The sequence below is a fragment of the Platichthys flesus genome, chromosome 7 (genome assembly GCF_949316205.1).
Source record: "Platichthys flesus chromosome 7, fPlaFle2.1, whole genome shotgun sequence".
NCBI lineage: Eukaryota > Metazoa > Chordata > Actinopteri > Pleuronectiformes > Pleuronectidae > Platichthys > Platichthys flesus.
In genome coordinates, this window is record NC_084951.1 from 23,290,167 (window position 1) to 23,309,440 (window position 19,274).

The following is a 19,274-nucleotide window of genomic DNA, read 5'->3' on the forward strand; positions in this document are numbered from 1 at the left end:
TGTGTCTTTAAAATGAATGCAGTCACGGCAGGACAAGTGCAGCAGTCAACTCCCTCACTCTTGAAAATGGAAGTAACACGTTCATTTGTGCCGTGCGTCTGAGAGAAAGAAGACAAGCAGGGGGGGGGGGGGTTAGAGAAGTGCGGTCGCCCGTTTCCTGCTTTGAAATGATGTGAGCACAGAACAGAGAAGAGAAACTTGTGAGCGCCTGTAGAGGACTGTGACAGCGCGGAGAGAGGACGTCTTCTGTCTCTTCGTCAAATGGTGTTCACATTCGATCGGTAACACACTGGCAGAACTCTCAGAGGAACCATGAGCCGTGGATCTAAATCGAAGATGGACAGCGCCCACAGCTCCCTGCTGAACCTGCAGGAGCACGAGAAGCTGGATGACCTGCTGGGCAGAAGGTGTGCTGTAAGTCATTCTGAGACTGTTATCCGTCCTGAGCTGGTTGACTTTCTGAGGTTTATTGTGACAGGGGGTGGGTGGAGAGAAAATGTATAAGGTGTACTGGTTATTCTGGTTGTTAGGAACCATAAATTGCTTCAGCCCCCGAGGACTTTTCTCTCGTGCCTGCGGTTGTTTAACATCCTGTCCTGAATTTGAATGAGCTCAGTTGTTGACAGAATCTTCAGCCGAGAAATGAGTTAGTAAAATAGTCAAATTAAGATTATGTAGTTTCTGCTTTTTAATTGCTTTTGTGCTTTTTATCTCATCTGCTGATGATTCACATACTTTTTTTGGCTTTTTAAATCTTTTTTTTAAGGCAAATTTTTGGGTCAAATCTATTTAAATACAAATGTTTCTCCCCATACAATCCACAGTGTGTTGACGCAAATGCAGTTTGAAAATGAGTCGCTGGCATTAGGTCATCAGAAGGGACCCAGCAGTAACAGGAAATGGTGGTTGGAGCATTTCTTCCTCTGTGTCAGAATTAGACACGATCATCGGGTTTGGTGTCACAGGAGCAGAAGTTGCTTTGTTCCTGTGTCTCTAGAAACTGCTCCTGTCGCCGAGCACACAAATAAACATTCTAATAAGAGCTGCACATTTGAGCAACTCTTGCATTAGCATTGGCCAATCAGGAGCCTCGCCACAAAACACCAAATCTACAAGTGAGCTGCAATAAAATGTGTGTCCTGGGCACAGGATTGTTTCAATGTGTGTGTTGTGTTTGTGTGTTTAGTCCATGGCCACTGCAGTCGCCCAGCTGTTCATGGCTCTGCCTCACAGTCCGACCTCGTGGAGCTTGCAGCACACAGGAGTGGTGTGCTTCATCAAAGACAACCTTCAGCGCTCCTACTTCATCCGGATGTTTGATTTGAAGGTAATCTCTCACTCGACTTCATTCCAAGAGTTCAGTCAAGAGGCCGCATGAGAACACCGAGGCCTTCTCCAGACTGATAACCTGACACAACACGACTCTTAGTGACTCACTGCAATCTCTCTAATCGGTCGTGAGCGTCATTGAGAGATTTAAATATTAAACTAAATAAAAAGTTTTGTGCCCACAGGCAGGGAGGCAGGTTTGGGAGCAGGAGCTCTACAACCAAATCGTGTACAACTCGCCACGGGCCTACTTCCACACCTTCGAAGCAGACGTACGCACACACTTCTATAAAACCTCTCACTGTCTCAGGCCCCATGCAGTTGTTGTTGTTGTTTAAATCATATTTGTGTGGTAAAGCAGTGTGATCTGTGTTGACTTGTAATCGAATGCAGGACTGTCAAGTGGGACTGAACTTTGCAAAGGAACAGGAAGCAGACGAGTTCCAAAGTGCTGTGGAGGGAAAGATCATCCAAAGAAATACCCGTCATGGTCAGTGAGTCATGTTTACTTCTTAGAATGATAGAATATTAAATACCTTATTTCCCATCAAAACGTTTTTAACATTGCTCTTGATTTACTTTACATATTGTTGAAAAATATTTGAAATTCTGGGTTGTGAGTTTTTTGCCAAACTCTGAAAAGTGAGAATCCTAAAACTAAAATGACAATTGATACAAGATATTTTCATTTTGATTTAAATTTTTCTTGATAAATATTACACAGTGAAGTAAAGTGATGCAACATGGTTTCTCTCACCTCCTTGTTCTTGACAGATAAGAAACAGCGCCCCCATCCACCAAGTGGTAAGACAGAACTTGACTTCATAAATGCAGTATGTTGTTTAAAAGTGCAGCTACTTTACTTTCCTCTATTTTCTGTTTCCTCATAGACCGAGGGACTCTACCTCCACTGCCACCTGACAAAGGTCAGTGGCTCCTTCACCTCAGCATTTCTCCATGTGTAACGTTTACCACCACCAGGCGGTGACTTCTGGAATCTAGAACCAACTTTGATATTCTCTCCATCTCGTCCAAAAGCATCATCCGGTAGCCCTGGATCTCATCGCATGGCCATGGTGGACATTCAGAACCCGGACATCCAGTCTTCACGTTACCGCTCGGTGCCTACGCCTGCCGCCAGCTCATCTCTGAGCAGCAAAGACAAGAAGAAGGACAAGAAGAACAAGAAAAAGGGCATCAAGCTCTCCAAAGCCGACATAGGAGCTCCCAGTGGATTCAAGTGAGCGTGTTCGATGATGAACCTGATGAAGGTGGATGGATATTTTCAAGAGGCTGGTTGTCTAACTGCGTTGCTCTGTCCTCCTCCTTCATGTCAGGCACGTCTCTCACGTCGGGTGGGATCCCAACAACCTGGACCCGGACCTGTCCAAGCTGCTGTCCGAGGCTGGGATCAGTGAGGCTGAGATGAGGGACGAGAAGACGTCTCAGCTCATCTACAACGTCATCGAGCAGTCTGGAGGCCTGGAGGCCGTCAAAAGGGAGGTGAACCAAAGAGGTCAGGCTTTTTTTCTACCTTCTTATCAGTCTCCCTGCTCCCTGCTGGTTGATGCTGCCCACTTCTGTGTCTTATTCATATCTTCCACTACATCACAGGGTCCGTACCTCCACCTCCTCCACCCAATAGAGGGTCCCTGCCTCCTGTGCCGGGCTTTGCTTCCTCTGCCCCGGCCCCTCCACCTCATCGAGGCCGCTCTGGGCCCCTGCCTCCCCTCCCTGGCCAGCCACAGCGAGGGCCCCCATCTTCTCATCCAGCTCCAGTACGTGGAGGGCTGCCCCCCCCGCCCCCTCAGTCAGGCAGAGGCGGCCCTCCACCGCCGCCCCCTGCACACTCTCGGCTCCCTGGACCACCCGCCTCAGATTCCTCTCACATCTCAATGTCTTCCCACAACCCGCCTCCTCCCCCGCCGTCTGGCGGACAGCGCTCCACAGGTTTACCACCTCCTCCTGTCCCATATGCACCCGGCCGAGGAGGAGGAGGAGGAGGAGGAGGAGGGCCACCACCTCCTCCTCCGCCTCCTCCACCGCCCCCCGCCTCTGCAGATTTCGCACCACCTTCTCCTGTCTCCGGTGGCCCACCACCACCTCCCCCTGCATCGGCTAAAGGAGGAGACGGCAGAGGAAGTCTGCTGGATCAGATCCGACTGGGGAAGAAGCTCAAAAATGTAAATCAACTTTTCATTCCTTCACAACATTTTCTATATGCTCATAATAAAACTGTGCTTACACGTTAAACGATGTCCTCCTGTGTTACAGGTGACGGAGAACCCTGATCCTGTTGGAACCTCACCTCCTGAATCCAGTGAGGGCATCGTGGGCGCTCTCATGATGGTCATGCAGAAGAGGAGTAAAGTCATCCACTCCTCTGGTAAATATCAAAACAATAATCCAATATTTGCACAAAGAGCAGGAACAATGCATGTGGTGAAGCGAGAGGTCAAACATTTTAAAATCCGTCCTCTCTTTCAGATGAGAGTGAAGACGAGGGCGGAGATGAAGACGACGATGACGACGAGTGGGACGACTGACCCAGAGGTGGTTTTTTTCCGTTTGTGCGGTTTTTGAAATCCCGTGGATGTGCAACGTGTTTTTCATTTTTTGAGACAAACTGTGTCGGTGGTTAAACAAACACGTAATTGGACAGGAAGTACAGCGAAGGACACGTTTAAGAGAGAAATGTTTATATATTTGTTCAAACATTTCCAGTGTAGGATTGATCACAGCACACAGCACTGTGTTACTCACAAAGATGGTGGATGGTGGCTCTGGCTGAAAAAAACAAAAACAAATGTTCTCGTTCCTTGTGCTTTCCATTTTTTTGAAATAAGTAAATACAGATTATGACAGAACACCATCAATCGATTTCTAAATCTGAGCCTGTTTCATTCCCATTCTGTTGTCCTGTTTGTAATAACATACTGTACATGAAAACTATGTTCCTGTATCATTTTTCTCATACATCTGTGCAAAAGATCCCAGATTTCTCTCTAAAAACCGCCACCGACAAAGTGCATAACTGGAAGAACACTGTATGCTAAATCTTAAACACTCACATACTGCAGGTCACTAGAGCACGGGACAGTTAGGGAGTCATCACATGACAAACATCCAATGGAATTAGCTCAGCTGAACACGTTACACCGTACAAACATCGCAACACGTCAAAGGTCGGAAAACAGTCCAATGTACAACAAAGCAACAAACAACAACACGTATAAGCATGCAACACATTATCTTCATACAACACAAGAGTAATCCAATGACCATATATATTATATTCACAATCAATATATTACATTTTCTGTTTCAAGGTACTTAAAAGGGACCGTAGCTGTGGTTTTGCGTGTTGTGGTCGTTCGACTACATGTTGTGTTTACTTTACATCACGGAGGGTCAAACGTTTTCTAAAGCAAACTTGCTTCATATTGACGATTGATCACAATTACTTTTATTGTGCTTTTGTCACAGAACGATTAGAGATGTGTGGTGATGCGGTTGTGTGTTTTGGAATCTGGACTTAGTGGTGCGTTAAAGATTTGCAGGGTCAACCTGTGAGACAAAATAATGAGCAAACATTAACAGGATATATATTTAGTTTCTTGAACTTGATTTCGACGTCAAACTAATACGAACCCGAAACCTGAGCGAAACCAGCTGTGCTCTTTGAAAAGTGGTCATCGGCAATGGAAAATATACACAACCTGTGTTGAGGCTGACACCGGCAAAACCACCGGTACAGTTCTTTACCGACAGCATGAACGCACCACCTGCCTAACGAATGGAGGTGACGACCAAACATGCATGTCATAACATAAAAGTCCACCGTAGAGTCCAGACAGTGCTGGATGTCCTGGGCCCCCCCGTCCTCTAGCCCAGGCCCTGGTCCTGGCTCTCCGTGTGCCTGCGGCTGGTGCGCTTGCGCTGCTGCTGCTGTTTGGGACTCAGCTGTTCCCAGTAGGACTGGCAGTACTGGTTGATCAGTCTGATCTCGGGCGGGAACGGGGTGGAGACGAAGGACGCCTGCGGGTGGGGTCCCGCCTGCCGGGTCTTGGGCTCCTCGTCCTCGTCCTGCGCGGTGAGAGCCAGCACGATGTCTCGGTCCAGGATGCGCAGCGCCACGCGGGCCAGGGTGTGTTTGAAGTTGTTCTCGGTGGCGAGGCAGTGGTAGAGGCCTGCGTCTGATTGGTTGAGGGACTTCAGGAGGATGCCGTGGTTGGTCTTCACAACACCCCCCACACGGCTGAGCTGTAGGAAAGAGAATAAAAGAGAGAAAGATTACAAACAGACGAGTGGTTGAGCCCCTTAAAGCTGGATAAACATTCTGATTATAACAATACAGTATATATGCATTTAAAAAATGGGCCAATTCCCACCATGTTATCAAACTAATAGATTAATTGAAGGTTGATATTTTACAGCTTAACCATAAACGTTATTATGAATAATATTAAACAAAAACAAAACAAAATACAACAAAGTATTTGTTTTTTACATTGTTTGCTCTGTAAATAAGAGTTTTCATTTTGCTAAACATAAACGCTGACACTGAAAGGCTCAAATCGGCCCAATCAGACTCTGACTGATCTCAGGTCTGTCTGGTTAGAATGTAGCTGGTTATCTTAGCTTAGCACAAAGACTGTAACTGTCTGAAGTAACAACAATCACCTCCCAGCACGTGTGAAGTTCCAGCTAAAGCCCCGTGTTAACCTCACAGTGTAAAAACAAGAAGCTGTGGGTGTATGTGTTGCGTGTGCTGGACTGTTTACTGCAAACAAGACTTTTATTACAACCGCCAAGGAGCTCATGCTTTCGTCTGCATTTACTTGTCTGTGGACGTGTGAGGCAGAACTCAATAGATGTCGGTGCGGATACATCTTCTCCACATTTTCTTTAATATTGTGAGTTTTTTAAACGTCTTCCTTTCTTTCTCAAGGACTCATTCATGGATCTTGATGAGAGAATCCAGGCATATTCAGGGATGTGACATACGAGTGTGTAAAATGTGTTGCTTGACTGATTTCAAGTGGACTCTTGGGCCCTGGGACGAGGTGTCCTCCATTTCTACTTTTAAAAAAAACGTGACAGCTCTTCCTCACCACTTTCCTCCTGCCTTCCCTCTGGAAGAGCCACTTGACGGTGGCCTGAGGAGTGCGAGGCTGACACTCCAAGAACGTGCTGCTGCCCTCCACCCCGAACTGCACCGTTTCTCTGAGACGTTTCTCCACTGAAAGCACATAGAAATACATAAATAGTTATTATTATTACAACTTAAAAGTGGTCTTTAAACACGTTAAAAAAAATTGCCACACCTTTTGCATTGAAGCCTCTGCACTGCCTCAAGGGGTCCCCATGTTTCACGTCCTGTCTCCTGCTCCTCCTGAGACAAAGGGGAGAATCAAGAATGAGTTTGACTCGACACATCCTGGATGGACGGTGTAGAGACAGTGAGTTGTGACGCTGTGAGACGTCCCTGACCTCTTGGTGGACGGGGTGAAGGCGGAGCAGCTCTCTCCATCCCAGGAGCAGTAGGGGTCCCGGGCCAGGCAGCAGTCGGAGCAGGCCCGGCCGTACACCCCGCAGCGGTGCAGCGACACCTGGGTCAGCCCCGCGTCCGAGGACACGTAGAGCTGTTGCTGCAGTGACACAAACAACACAACTCAGTGAGGAAACTGTTCGTACACTGGAAAGTTTTGTCTTTACGGATGTGCTTACTCTTTTAGAAGATATCTTCATGGTTTTGACAGGAGCCCGGGTCTGGAAATTAGATTTAACAGTGGAAAAGAGAGAAATCAACACAACTTTATCATCACATATTATTATGATAACAACATTTTAGCAATTTCAGCTCCAAATATTCAAACATACCCTAAAAACCTCCACTTCCTCCAGCGTGAGCTCCTCCATGCTGATCGGGTCCTTCGGCAGAACAATGACTTTCTGCACCGTTCCTCGATCTGGAAGTGAGACACATTTCATTTAACTCCTTTAATCTGAGACCAGAATGACCCTCAGGTTGGACTCGTGTCCTCAGCACTCGCAGCTGTCTCACCTGTCCCCAGGAACAGCACCTCGTAGCGTCCGTCCACAGCATCCACCTGATCCACCACCAGGGCCGTGAAGCGGTAGTCCACGCCGGTTCTCACCACCAGGGGGCGGCGGTGGATAGGATAGACTGGGTGGAACATGAGGGGATGAGCTCGGATGAAATCCACAGCCTCATCCGAGAAGTTCTTGGAGGAGCGGATGTCTGGAGTGAAGGTTCCTCCTGGACACTGGGAGGGAAGAGGGAAAAGGTGGAGTTTGTTTATGTTGCATGTTTTTGAAAAACATGTGTGAAGTGGATTTGAATCTGAAGTTTACTACCGAGTGAGTTTTCACATACAAGGGATTTAGAAGAGTGTTGGGAAAGGTAGAGTAAATGAAGAGAAAGTATTTTGAGTGTGAGGAGAAAGAAAAGATTAAGATTGTATGAATCCAAAGAAATTCCTGTGCCAGCTTGCCCCAGGATTGCAGTGACACAATATGTGTACTTAGAGTATTAAGTCTAAAAGGTATTAGTGAAAATAAAAATATAAAGTCTATACGGAGTAACACGTACTTAAGTACATGAACAAATCAAGTTAATTCTATACAATAACATCATTTCTGCAACAAACGTCACACACTCTCTCTTAGGTCCATGAATCATATTGTGTTTTTGTATTGTGACGATATTGAGAGTAACACAACTTCAGTCTAACAAAAAGATCCATGAATAGTCCATGAGAAAATGTTGGGGGGCAAAAACCTAATCCTGGATTTGCCCACTGATCCGGATCGGCAACAAAGATTTAATTGGGTTCTTCTCACACAACATCCTTCGTCCAAGTTGTGTGGAAAACACATTCAGTTGTTTTTGTGTAATCGTGCTCACAAACAAACGGAACAGGGGAGAAAACACAACCTCCCTTGGTGCAGGCTCAAATTAAAGTTATAAAGATTTGTGTAATTTTGTAAAAGGAGTGAGTGTGATGAGTATCCACATTTATAATACATGTGCTTAGATGATGCACGTGTAAGTATAATGCATGGTGACGGGTTTAATGAGATGAACAAGACAACATGGGTGAAACGTACGGTTCCAGGTCGTGGGTAGGGAATCTTGCCCGTGTACTCTGTCCACTGGTAATTATGTCCGTGTTTGTGGGCGAACGGTCCATTGAACACGTTGCGTATATCAGCCATGGCGTACACGCAGACGGCTGAGCCCTTGAACACGGAGCTTAAGCACAAACAGATCATTACGGTAAGAGGGCGGCATTAAGAGACACGTTGCACCAGGACACTGAAGCGAGGAGACGAGGTGGGGCGAGGTGAAGGGGAGGCACTCACCCGGCCGTGGTGAAGAGGGCGTACACCATCGGGCTGCGTTCATCCTGCGCCGGTTGAATGAACACGTCCCCTGGAGGAAGGAGAGCGACGCACAGATCAATACCACTGGTTAGAAGCCGCCGCAATTACAATGCAATCACGGTGAGCGCGGTGCGGATGCTGCCGTGGACTCACGTAGTTCATCGAAGCGCGTCTCCACTCCATCTTCACCGATCACGGAGCAGATAAGACGAGCCTTCAGGAAGGTCGTCCAGCGGTTCACCAGAGACTTCTGCCCTCCTTCATCATTCTGGACAGGAGGCAAATGAGGCCATGATTCAATACGTACAGTTCCTTTCATATATCACAAGGAAAGCTTGTGTTCAATTATTACACTTATTGTGAATTTCACTACCTACACACCTATTTACATTCATATTTCATTGTTTACTAATGTGAATTTATATTTATTCACATATTTTTGTCCATGTATTTGTAGTTTTTATGATATACTCTGCTAATTAGTATACTTTTGTGAATTTATACCCATTTATACAAAGCATTTTATACTAATTTTCTCTTTTGTACCACATACCTGCCTATATATGTATAAACAGTACATATGCATATTTGTATGGATGGTGCAATACTCAAGTATATTTCTATACAAAACTATATTTCCATAGTGGAAGGTAAATATTGTATTCTGTATATTTTCTGTATTTATATTCTATTTCCTTTGTTATTCTCTTGTCTACCTCATCCTGGCTTGTCTGCTTCTGTAACAGTGAATTGCCCTGGTTGTGGGATCACTAACGTTTTATCTTATCCCATCTCCTCTTCTAAGTTTAAATCTTATAATGTCTTTAATACGCTGTGGTTTCCTCACCAGACACACTCTTCCCACCCTGGCGAGAACACTGGGACTCGCCCCGCCGCTGGAGTCTAGACTCTTCTCTCGGAAAAAGAAGTAAAGTTTGTCGTCGTTCTTTTGTGCGCTGTCAGGGATCTGCTGGATCTGGACAAACACCGGCTCTGAGGGATAAAAACAGATAAACCGGGCGAGGATTGAGGCAAGTGGTTGTCAAATGAAATGAGAGGAGCTGTAACATGTAATCACCAACATTTACCTCCTCACACCCACACTTACTCACCATTGAGCCACCTGGAGTCGTACTGCTCTGTCCTGATTGCCGTTCTGCCGCCCATGGTCCTAAACAGAGTAGCGTCCGTGCTCATGAAGTCAATATGGACGCCTGCGTACAGGTTTCCATCTGCAGAGGTGGAGCAATGACAGAATAAAGCGGTAAGACTTTGTGATTCTGCAGAATTTAAAAGATTTAGTGGGTTTTACTGCAGATAAAAGAAGAATGCCTTACTGATGAGAACTGCAATGTTCTCCTGCGTTGGATCATAGGAGCATTTTCCCTTCCCTGAATCCGAGTACCCAGGGACCAGCCTGAACAGGTAGTCCTGCAGAGATGAGATGGAGAGACTGTGCATAAAAATAGATCCGCTAAAGCGTCACATGGGAGCACGGGGGGGAAAAAAACCATAAACAAATCAGTGTCCCAGTTTGTAGCCCTGAAATATTTAACAGGACCATGCTTTCCAGGCCTGCTGCCGGGGGACTGTTGCTGTAAATCCCACTTGGGGGAGCTGTAAGTGTCTCTGGGTTCACCTCCGCCCTCCAGCCTCGGTTGATGAATGTGCAGATGGGCTGGTACGCCCCCGTTCCACAGGTGTAGAGGTGGGTGCGGTTCCACGGCTCTATCAACCTCACGAAATTGGCACATTCGCCCTGGACGGACAAAGACGAGTAAGACAAATGGAATTCAGAACATCAGCGTCCTGGTCATGAAAGCAGAGGCCTGTAATTTCTTTTTTTTTGAAAGAGCAGGATGTAAACACAGGATCCCACCTGTCTCCCCTTTCCCGTCATCTGACATTCTCCCTTTCTCTTGGCGGATGCCGGCCAGTGGATCTGGATTCAGAGCAAACACACAAACAAAACAGCGGATTAATGAGGATCAATGCATTCAGAGACTCAAAGCCACATTCCAAAGAGCAGACTGGATTTGAGTTTGAGTCGGTACGCACTATGAGAGGCTCCTTGTTGACGTTCTGCATGTCCAGGGCCACCAGGTACTCCCGGCTGCCCAGGTAGAGGCGGCCCTGATCCTGATCCATCAGGAGGATGCGGTAGTCGCTGGTGTTGAAGGAGAAGCTGAAGGGCCGAGCCGCACGTGTGTCCATCAGTTCTGTGTGGAGCGGAAACAAGAGAAAAGTCTCAGCTTTGTTAAAAACATCTTCATCCTGAGTAAAGCCCAACAGCAGGGGGGGCAACTATTCACTTTATCCCCTTTACGCCTTTGACGTGTTTCATTACTGACGCAGATGAACTCGTGGTGCCTTCAAGTTCTCGGTCCTTTGCTGGAAAATGTGTGTCACTGATTAAATATAACTCAACTAACAGCATTTTAGGAAACATATTGGCTTTTAAGATCTCAATATTTCATGTGTCCTGACTCCTTGATTGAGTTCGAGGCACCGCCTGCCTCGTGGAGTCAGACGAGAAAGGCGAGTCCCCGAGGAAACACGGTCAGTGGAACCAACAGCTAATTCTCCAGATCGGGATTGTGTGCATCAGAGCAGAACCTGTTAGGACACGACGCGCTGGAAAAAGGTTTTGCCTTTTCTTTTTTTTGTTCTCCTGAAAGCTTTGATTAAACAATTTTCATCTGCTGCGAGACAAATGGACTGAGCGCAACACTAACGCTGCGTGTGAATTTTTCTTCTTCCATTGTTCCGTCCAACAACACATTATAACACTTTAAATGCATGAAAAGCACAGACACACACATACACACGCACACAAACACACATAGAAACACACACACCCTTGTACACCTATCTTAGTGAGGACACTCATTGCCATAATGCATTCTCTAGCCCCTTTCCCTTACCTTAAGCATTACAGCTAAATGCCTAACCCTAAATCAAATTGTCTCCTTTTCTCTTATTATGAATTCCACTTTATCTTATAGTTCATATTTAGTCTTTATCTTTTAGAAACAGTTGTATAAGTATGACTCATATTATTTATTTTGACACTCGAGACCATGGTGTGGAGATTTTGGTCCTGCTGCCCCACCAGTGTCTGTGCTTTTAAACCTTTCATATTATTTCATATATTCATATTCATTTATATTGTTTCTTAAATGATTTGAACCCTTCAGTGATGGTTTTCATAAGGTAGGTCAGTGTTTTTTAACCCTAACCCTAACTTTAATCCTAACCCTAATATAAACCCTGTTTTAACCCTACCAGTGCCTGGAGGACCAGTTCCTTTACCCCTCTAACCTAACCCTAACTCACCCTAACCCTAAGAGCAGGTGTTAACCCTCAAACAGCTCATTGAAAGTGGGTCAGAAAGTGAGGACCGGTCAAAATGTCCTCTCTTTCTAAAACTGTCTTCGCAGTTAAAGTCCAGGCTCAAAATGGTCCCCACAAAGATATCTGTACAAGTGCAAACACCCACATCAGTGACATGTGCGGGGTACTGACAGCCATATGTGCACCCTGGGACATGACGCAGGCATGTGAGAGACAGCAGGCTTATATCATGACAAATGTTCCCGGAGACCCTCAGAAGCCGGCTTACAGGGATTGGAGAGGAAGCGCAATCTTTATTTACATCAAAGTGGCGGCCATCGTCCGGCTGAGGTCAATGTTAACAGGATGCAGTCAAGGTGCCACTAAAATAAGCGATGCAATCGGATCTCCGGAGGACACGGGATGGAGCCGCGGAGGTGGGCCGCGGTCCGGCTCTGTTCCTGAGAGGTAAACACAGGATAACAAGCGTCGTGCCGAGCTGCACCGGGCCGTAGTGGACCCAGCCAGGAGGCTAAATGTGGAACCACCACACCCCTATACATGTCTCCATCCTCCAGAAATAGCAAACAATGTACTGCCATCATCTGGTAAACATCCAGCAAACACTTCTGACCACATTCTGACACCGACAGGGAAACACTGGGAGGGACAGTGGACTGGAGCACGAAGCCCCGGCGCTGGGGGGGCTCGTGTTACAACTTAACAACATATTGTCACTGAGGCACTAATGAGCGCTGCCATTCAGTCGCAGCCTGATCTCAAGTATGAACAAACTGGTGACAGCACGGCGAAGGCATGGGATCCTGAAACACACGGCTCCGGTTACACTGCACGTTTTGCTCTCTAGCAACGCTGACTAGCTCTGTCCAATGACACCCGGCCCACTCCCTTTGTAGTGTGTGTGAGTGACAGGACTTCCCAGCCACAGAGGAAACAATACAAGATATCTCTCCTCTGCAAGGCCTCCCGTGTCACTCATTCGCTCACAGGAGTCACATGTCCCCCGGCCGCCCCAATACCTCCTCCGCAGGCGCCTTGGAGAACAAAGAAACTCGCTGTCACAAACAATGAACAATAAATCCTCGGAGTGGCAGAAAACAGTTGGGCAGTAAATCTAACTTCTTTCCTTCTTGTTTGGTATTAGGGGGAAGGGTGGGTGAGGTGTGTGTGTGTGTGTGTGTGTGTGTGTGTGTGTGTGTGGCTGCTTTACTGCTTTATTCAACACATCGCAGCTGGTTTTAAACCGACTGTGTCTGAGCTGATGGGAACGTCCGGATCTCTCACGAGGAGGAAGACGATCAAGTTCAAGACCAAACTTGTGTAATTGGTTCTAATACTAACACTTTGTACAGGCTGTGCTGTGAAAACACACCAGTGTGTGTAAGCTGTTTACCAAACGTGCGGATTAGTGTTAAAGGTCGTATAAAAAAGCACTGCAATTACCCTCTCATGCTACAGATTCATACGCAACCGCCACAAACATGTGGCGTGTACAGCTGTTTGTCAGTCTCATAAAATCTGATTCAAAACTAGATTCCAGCTGCGTGTCAACCTCAGATCTCACATGTTCATCTCACCTCATTCATTCATGGTCCTGTTGGATTGTTTTAACCAACATATTCAACTTCCATAAAAAACAATAAATCAATAGGTGACATATGGAAACCAACAGCTTCACATCTACTCATTCATCAAAGAGTTTATTTAATTGGCTGCACTATAAGGCCCGAAGCTTATCTTCAAATAATTGTTTTAACTTGCAAAGTGAGCTACATGTTTTTGCTCCTCATTATATTTACAAGTACAGTGACGGAGCTACTTCAGAATTATTCCTAATCATTAATGAGTCCCCTTATTCATTGTTTGTGTTCTGGACGTTGTGATATAAACAGCCCAGGTTGCAGAGTGAAGCTAGAAAACCTTGTGTTCATCCTACCTGGTTTATCGGCAATGAAGATTTTTTAAGTCAATGTTTTGAATAAAATGAAACTGAATAAGCTTTATTCCTGGTCAGCTGTGCGGTTCATGTTAAAGCCATATATAATTAACTCAACTGCTCATTTTTCCGTCTCTTTCTAAGCTCCGTTAAGCAGACGACTGAGGTCCAAAGTTCACAAGTTAGCCAAATTCCAGAGCGCTGGTCGCCTGTTTATTCAAATGAAGTGGATTAGATGAACCGAAAGACAGATGTATATGAAATTAGCCCCTTTAATCTATTTCTTTTACATTCTTTACATCTTTACTTTTGTTTCCTGGATTCCCCCTGAGCTCACGTCGAGAATTCAGACTCAAACCAAACCTCTGATCTGCTTCACATCGTCTCTTGTTTAGAAAATCCAACATGTTTCTCACTGGATCGACAACAAAGCAGCAGACCTTCAGACCCAGCCGGGACCTGACAGCTCGCCGCCACATCAAACCCCCGAAGAACGCCATAAATCTGATTCACGCTTCCTCTGATTCTCACTCCCGGGTCGACTTCACAGTGATTTGTGAGCGTGCACGACGTCCACGTGTGCAGGTGCGCTTGAAGACACAACATGACAGAGGATCGAGACGCAGGAATAACTGTAATCATGCAGCATTGTTTTGGATCAAAGGTGTCATCCACATATTTGTAACATGAACCACAAGTCTGCAGATTGTGTGGGAAAATCCCAAAAGCCGATAGAAAAGGCTGGGACAAAAAAACACAATCCACTCCCATCGTGAATCTTCTCCTCACGGCTAAAAACTTTGCGGCTCTGACGTTTTAATTTTGCTCTTCTGATCAGATTTCAGCCGCTTCCTTCCTGTGTCATCATGTCGTGACTTCAAAAACAGAGGGAGGCCAACAGGTCAGGCCGGAGCGTGTGTGGCTGTTCAGGGTGTGGACGGGGAGGGGGGGGAGAAACTGTGTGGAAGGGCACTGCCAGTATCCAGCCTCACGTAATATCCACCTTTTGTTTTCAGTGTTGCTCTGTTTGACATGTGGCAGGAAGTAGGTTCTTTACATATGTATAAAGAGGAAGCAAAACCTCTGCTGGTGTGGATGCGTGCGCGAGGGGTGTGTGTGTGGGGGGGGGATGCATGAGTGTGCGTGAGTGAAACTTGTACCAGAAAAGAGCCAGGGACAATCCCCGCTGTCAGAGGAGTCGGAGTTAATCTGTGTGAGCTCACCTTTGAAGGAGAGGCGAACCCGAGGAGCAGACTGCTGCAGGCCTGAGCCTCTGTAAACACAGAGGGCCAACAGGAGGAGCTGGGCTCCAGACGCAGTCATGGTAACAGGCATGCAGGTAGCCCACAGAGATCTAAATCTGGAAGAAAAAAAGAAAGAGGAATGAACTATTATTATAGAGTGCCCCATGAGAAATATGAGACAGAAAGAGAAGGAAGGACAGACTCCTTCCCTCTCGCTCGCTTTCTTTCCTCCTCTGATCTCTGTGATCAGAAGTTTGGCCCGAAGCCTTCCAGAGGGAGAGGTAGAGTTTGGCAGGAGAGAACAACGTCCAGATCTTCACACCTGCTCTGGAAAATATGACAGGCCTATTATTTATTTAAAATGTAGTGAGGCGTGTGTGTGTGTGTGTGTGTGTGTGTGGAGACTGTGAAATGTTGTTTTCGAGCACATTCACAGGGAGAAAGTCTGGAAAAAAGGGGGATGATCAAAGTGTCTTCATCTTCTTCGACGTTCATCTTTTCTCAAAACGTGTATTTCATCCCCATTTTCATAGAGAAGTGTGTTTAGAAGATCCTGGAGCCCATCAGTGATTCCCTCGGCCTCTCGTTCTCTCTCTCGCCCTCTTTCCACACAGCACGTCTGCGCACTTTGAAAAGCTGACGAGTGAAAAACATGACAGTTCAAAAGGAACAGGTAGCCCTCGCTGAAACCGCCGCTGACAGTTCAGGGGTGTCGGAACGCAGCCTAACTGTTAGACCTTAACTCCGCATTCATTATGCATCTGCACTTTGCCGGAGAGGATCCCATATAAATAATGAATACTAAAAGCTGAGTCCATAACATCCATTAAATTGTCTCCCTGTAGGTGTGCTTTACTCGAGCTATAAGCCATCCCAGGGGTTTCTCTTTTTTCTAGACGTCCATGTAGCCCAGGCCTCTGGTGGCCCAGGGTACAAGCCTCGGAGCAGAAAGCAGGGGGGGCTTCTAGGACGAGAGGTATTCATGAGGAAAACTGGTGAGTTCTCACAAAATGCTCATCACAGCTCCCAAGCAGGGCGTGACACATTTAGTAAAAATGCATTTTCATGAAACATTTGGGGAAGAAGAAGTCACGCCTCACACACTTTCTGGCATCAACACACAGATTCCATATATCTTCTCACCGGGGAGGCTCGATCTTTACATTCCTCTGATCATCAGTTATCGGTTCTAATGCACCATGAGATTTGTAATCAACGTGATTTTGTGTCATTAGGTTTAAGAAGGTAGTGATCACCCTATAAGAGGATCCATCATTTAAACAGCACTGACTCACTTCCACTTCATAGAAAATAAGAAATTGGAGTAGAAATAGATTAAAGATAATAAATAAAAGGAGCTTAATTGGAAATTACTGATATTTTTAAGTCTCTATATAGACAAAAGGAAAATGACCAAGGCTTGGGTTAAAATGAATCATGGTTAAAATTAATGTGCAGTGTATTGATATACTGTCGTTTTAATAAAAAACTATGTATTCCTAGTGAAATACCTTTAAAATATCTCAAATAATAAATCAGAAATATGTCGACAGCCTTGTATTGTGCCTGAGGGTCTCCATGTCGGATGGCCTGGTTCTACTTTGTGGTATTTCCCAGCTGGTTCTCTCTGTTGGGTGGTAACGTCCCCACAGATCAAAGTCCTGCTGTAATAATATATGATTTCCCCCCCAAAAATAAAATAATTACAGGATTTCTATAACCTACTTCTTTCTTTTTCCGCTGAGCGAGTGCGCGCACTTACCTGTGAACTCAACATCCAGAAATAGCGAAAAACCCAGCGAAAAAATGTGCGCGTGCTTGTGCCATCCGCTGCGATACAGACTAACTAAAGTTAAAAGTTAAACCGCAGAGGAGAGACATGGTCCTACCTTGGATTTCTCTGAGTCTCCACAGCGGCTGTGTGCGTCCGCGACGATCCAAAAGTTGCGCGTTGTCACCGCTTTATTCCCCGCGTTGTGCGCCCTCGGAGCCGGATTTGGAAAAAAAAAGCCTCTCAGCGGTGCAGCGCAGGCATCGAACACAATCCGACAGGGGTTTCCAGGAGAAAGAGAAAACAGCCCCACCAGCCTGTAGTCACTCGAGCGTATTTCCCTCCAATGTAGCGACGCAGGACAAAAGAGAAGCACGCACAGCTGATCCCCGGGTCCCCTTGTGCCGGCTTTATCCAAAAGTTTACCCCTGGAGCGCAGCAGCCATCACCGGGATGTGGACGAGATGTTGCTCCATCGGTCCCTTCCAGGCGCCGTGAGAGTGAACGTAGTGACCAGGTGCAGGTGTTGGGAGAGAGTGAGCCCTGCTGTCCTCTCCCAGTCCCTTCTGCTCTGCCCCCACCCAGCCTTCCCTCTCCTGCTGGCCCACAGCAGCATTGGACCAAACCTCTCCGTGCGCCATATGGGCAGGATTAACCCCTCAGCTGCCGCTAACTTCAGCCCCACTCTGTTATACTGGGTTGGTTATATGTTCTGTAAAGTTCTCTCTCTCCCCTGGTTTGAGGTTATTTAACCTGAATAATGAAATCACACGGTGAAGCACAGGCCACAGTTTAATGTGTTTCTCATGCACTGGGACTCTTCTTATGCATGATGCAGGGGGCTGAGGTTCACTTTGACGTGGGGCCTGCTCCCTGGACCATGTCACCATTACTTTTCAGCTCCTCACAAGAGGAAGGTCAGGCGAGGAAGATTCCTGGGATTCCTGTGTGCCCGGCTCCGACGCTCAGGACAACGGTGACAAAGCAAGCAGGGTGGCGGGGGGGCCCTCACGTAAAAGGACATCCATCCAGTGAACTGAGCCCTGAGCTGGAAAATAAAGCGGCTTATAGAGCGCCTCTCGTCATTACTGGGTTTTGTGGTGAGCTCTGACGCTGGGAGGTGCACCGAGGACACAAAAGCAGAGGGTGAGTGTATTCTGAGCAGAGACACAGTAAAAGTAAAATAAACACACCAGGCGACGAGGAGGAGACATCTTTACTCCCAACTTTTTAGAACTTATCTTCAATTCACACTCTTGGGTTTTGGATTCACCGGGTTTCAGATTGAGTCAGCAGTGACCTTATCTCTTGTTGGGTGTCGGCCAGGCTGTGATGTGCCGGCAGTGATGTGTCCAGGAGGGACTCTTTGTTTCCCGCCCCACAGGAGGCCTCCCTCCTGCTTCCAGCTGAGGAAATGAGTCACGAGTGTGCGTCAAGTTCAGGCTTCCGTGTGCTCTCAACTTTGACCATGGACACCGGTGCAGCGACCGGCTCCCACCGCTTCGTGAGCCACCCATTAACGTCATATCTCTGCCTGAGCCATCCTCCATCCTTTTGGCCTTATCTGACCAGCATGCTCCCAGCGCTGCCTCGACTTGCAGGAGATAGCAGCGGCTCTTCACTCAGTTTCTTTTCTGTGAATGTAAACACAAGGAGTGAGAAACAGTCGGTTTCCTTTAGCGTGATGGATGCATTTTGTCTCACAGATGACGGACAGGTTGGGATTAGAAGACAAACACTGAGTCTGTGTTCTGTCAGGAGGATCCCCTGGTCTAATGGATAGGTAACGTGAAAAGCGAGGGAGACATTTATCCCTGTAGGCCTTCCAGAGGCTCCAGATAAATCCTCCAGCTCTCAGACACATCAATCACGACAGTTCCAGGGGCTGAGCGCTGTCCCCTCGAGGGAAGAACAACCCATTATATGACCCCACTGATGGTCTTTCCTCAAAGTATATTGATGAATTGGAGAGTGTCTGAACAGGCCCGCTGCAGAGCGTCCAGGGCGTCACCCTCACACAGCTACCATGACCTTGAGAGGAAATTACAGGGTTGTGAAAAAATACATGTAGGTGCAATATTCCCCGGGATTATTTTGCTCTATTTTCCACCGCGTCTCCTCTCACACGACTCTACAAGCCTCCTAATCATTATCCGACAGGTCAGGGAAATATGTAAACATCAAAATGCGAGACAAGGGAACAGGTGCTGTGTGACATCCATGAACTTCA

At 46.7% G+C, this 19,274-nt stretch overlaps 2 protein-coding genes across 3 annotated transcripts; one reads left to right on the top strand and one right to left on the bottom strand.

Annotated features, from left to right (window-relative positions):
- The first annotated feature begins 58 nt into the window (after nucleotides 1-58).
- Nucleotides 59-4,217, top strand: LOC133956454 (actin nucleation-promoting factor WAS-like). Of its 2 annotated transcripts, none has more exons than XM_062391503.1 (11): nucleotides 59-414; nucleotides 1,187-1,327; nucleotides 1,515-1,601; nucleotides 1,723-1,819; nucleotides 2,104-2,133; nucleotides 2,220-2,255; nucleotides 2,368-2,569; nucleotides 2,667-2,845; nucleotides 2,944-3,512; nucleotides 3,604-3,715; nucleotides 3,817-4,217. In XM_062391503.1, exons 1-11 carry the CDS (start codon nucleotides 313-315, stop codon nucleotides 3,873-3,875), a joined length of 1,614 nt encoding a protein of 537 aa, XP_062247487.1. In that variant the 5' UTR covers nucleotides 59-312; the 3' UTR covers nucleotides 3,876-4,217. The 2 variants fall into 2 exon arrangements, with proteins under 2 accessions (XP_062247487.1, XP_062247489.1); XM_062391505.1 differs by having other exon boundaries at nucleotides 60-407.
- On the bottom strand, nucleotides 4,008-17,613 carry LOC133956453 (semaphorin-3F-like). Its single transcript, XM_062391502.1, has 18 exons — nucleotides 17,163-17,613; nucleotides 15,253-15,389; nucleotides 10,798-10,958; nucleotides 10,619-10,681; nucleotides 10,379-10,498; nucleotides 10,077-10,170; nucleotides 9,852-9,971; nucleotides 9,587-9,732; nucleotides 8,893-9,007; nucleotides 8,719-8,788; nucleotides 8,464-8,608; nucleotides 7,397-7,619; nucleotides 7,213-7,301; nucleotides 7,060-7,101; nucleotides 6,823-6,980; nucleotides 6,657-6,724; nucleotides 6,444-6,571; nucleotides 4,008-5,592 (listed from the first exon to the last, which is right to left on the bottom strand). The coding sequence occupies exons 2-18, from the start codon at nucleotides 15,362-15,364 to the stop codon at nucleotides 5,215-5,217; spliced, it is 2,232 nt and encodes a 743-aa protein (XP_062247486.1). The 5' UTR covers nucleotides 15,365-15,389; nucleotides 17,163-17,613; the 3' UTR covers nucleotides 4,008-5,214.
- Between the last annotated feature and the right edge of the window lie 1,661 nt (nucleotides 17,614-19,274).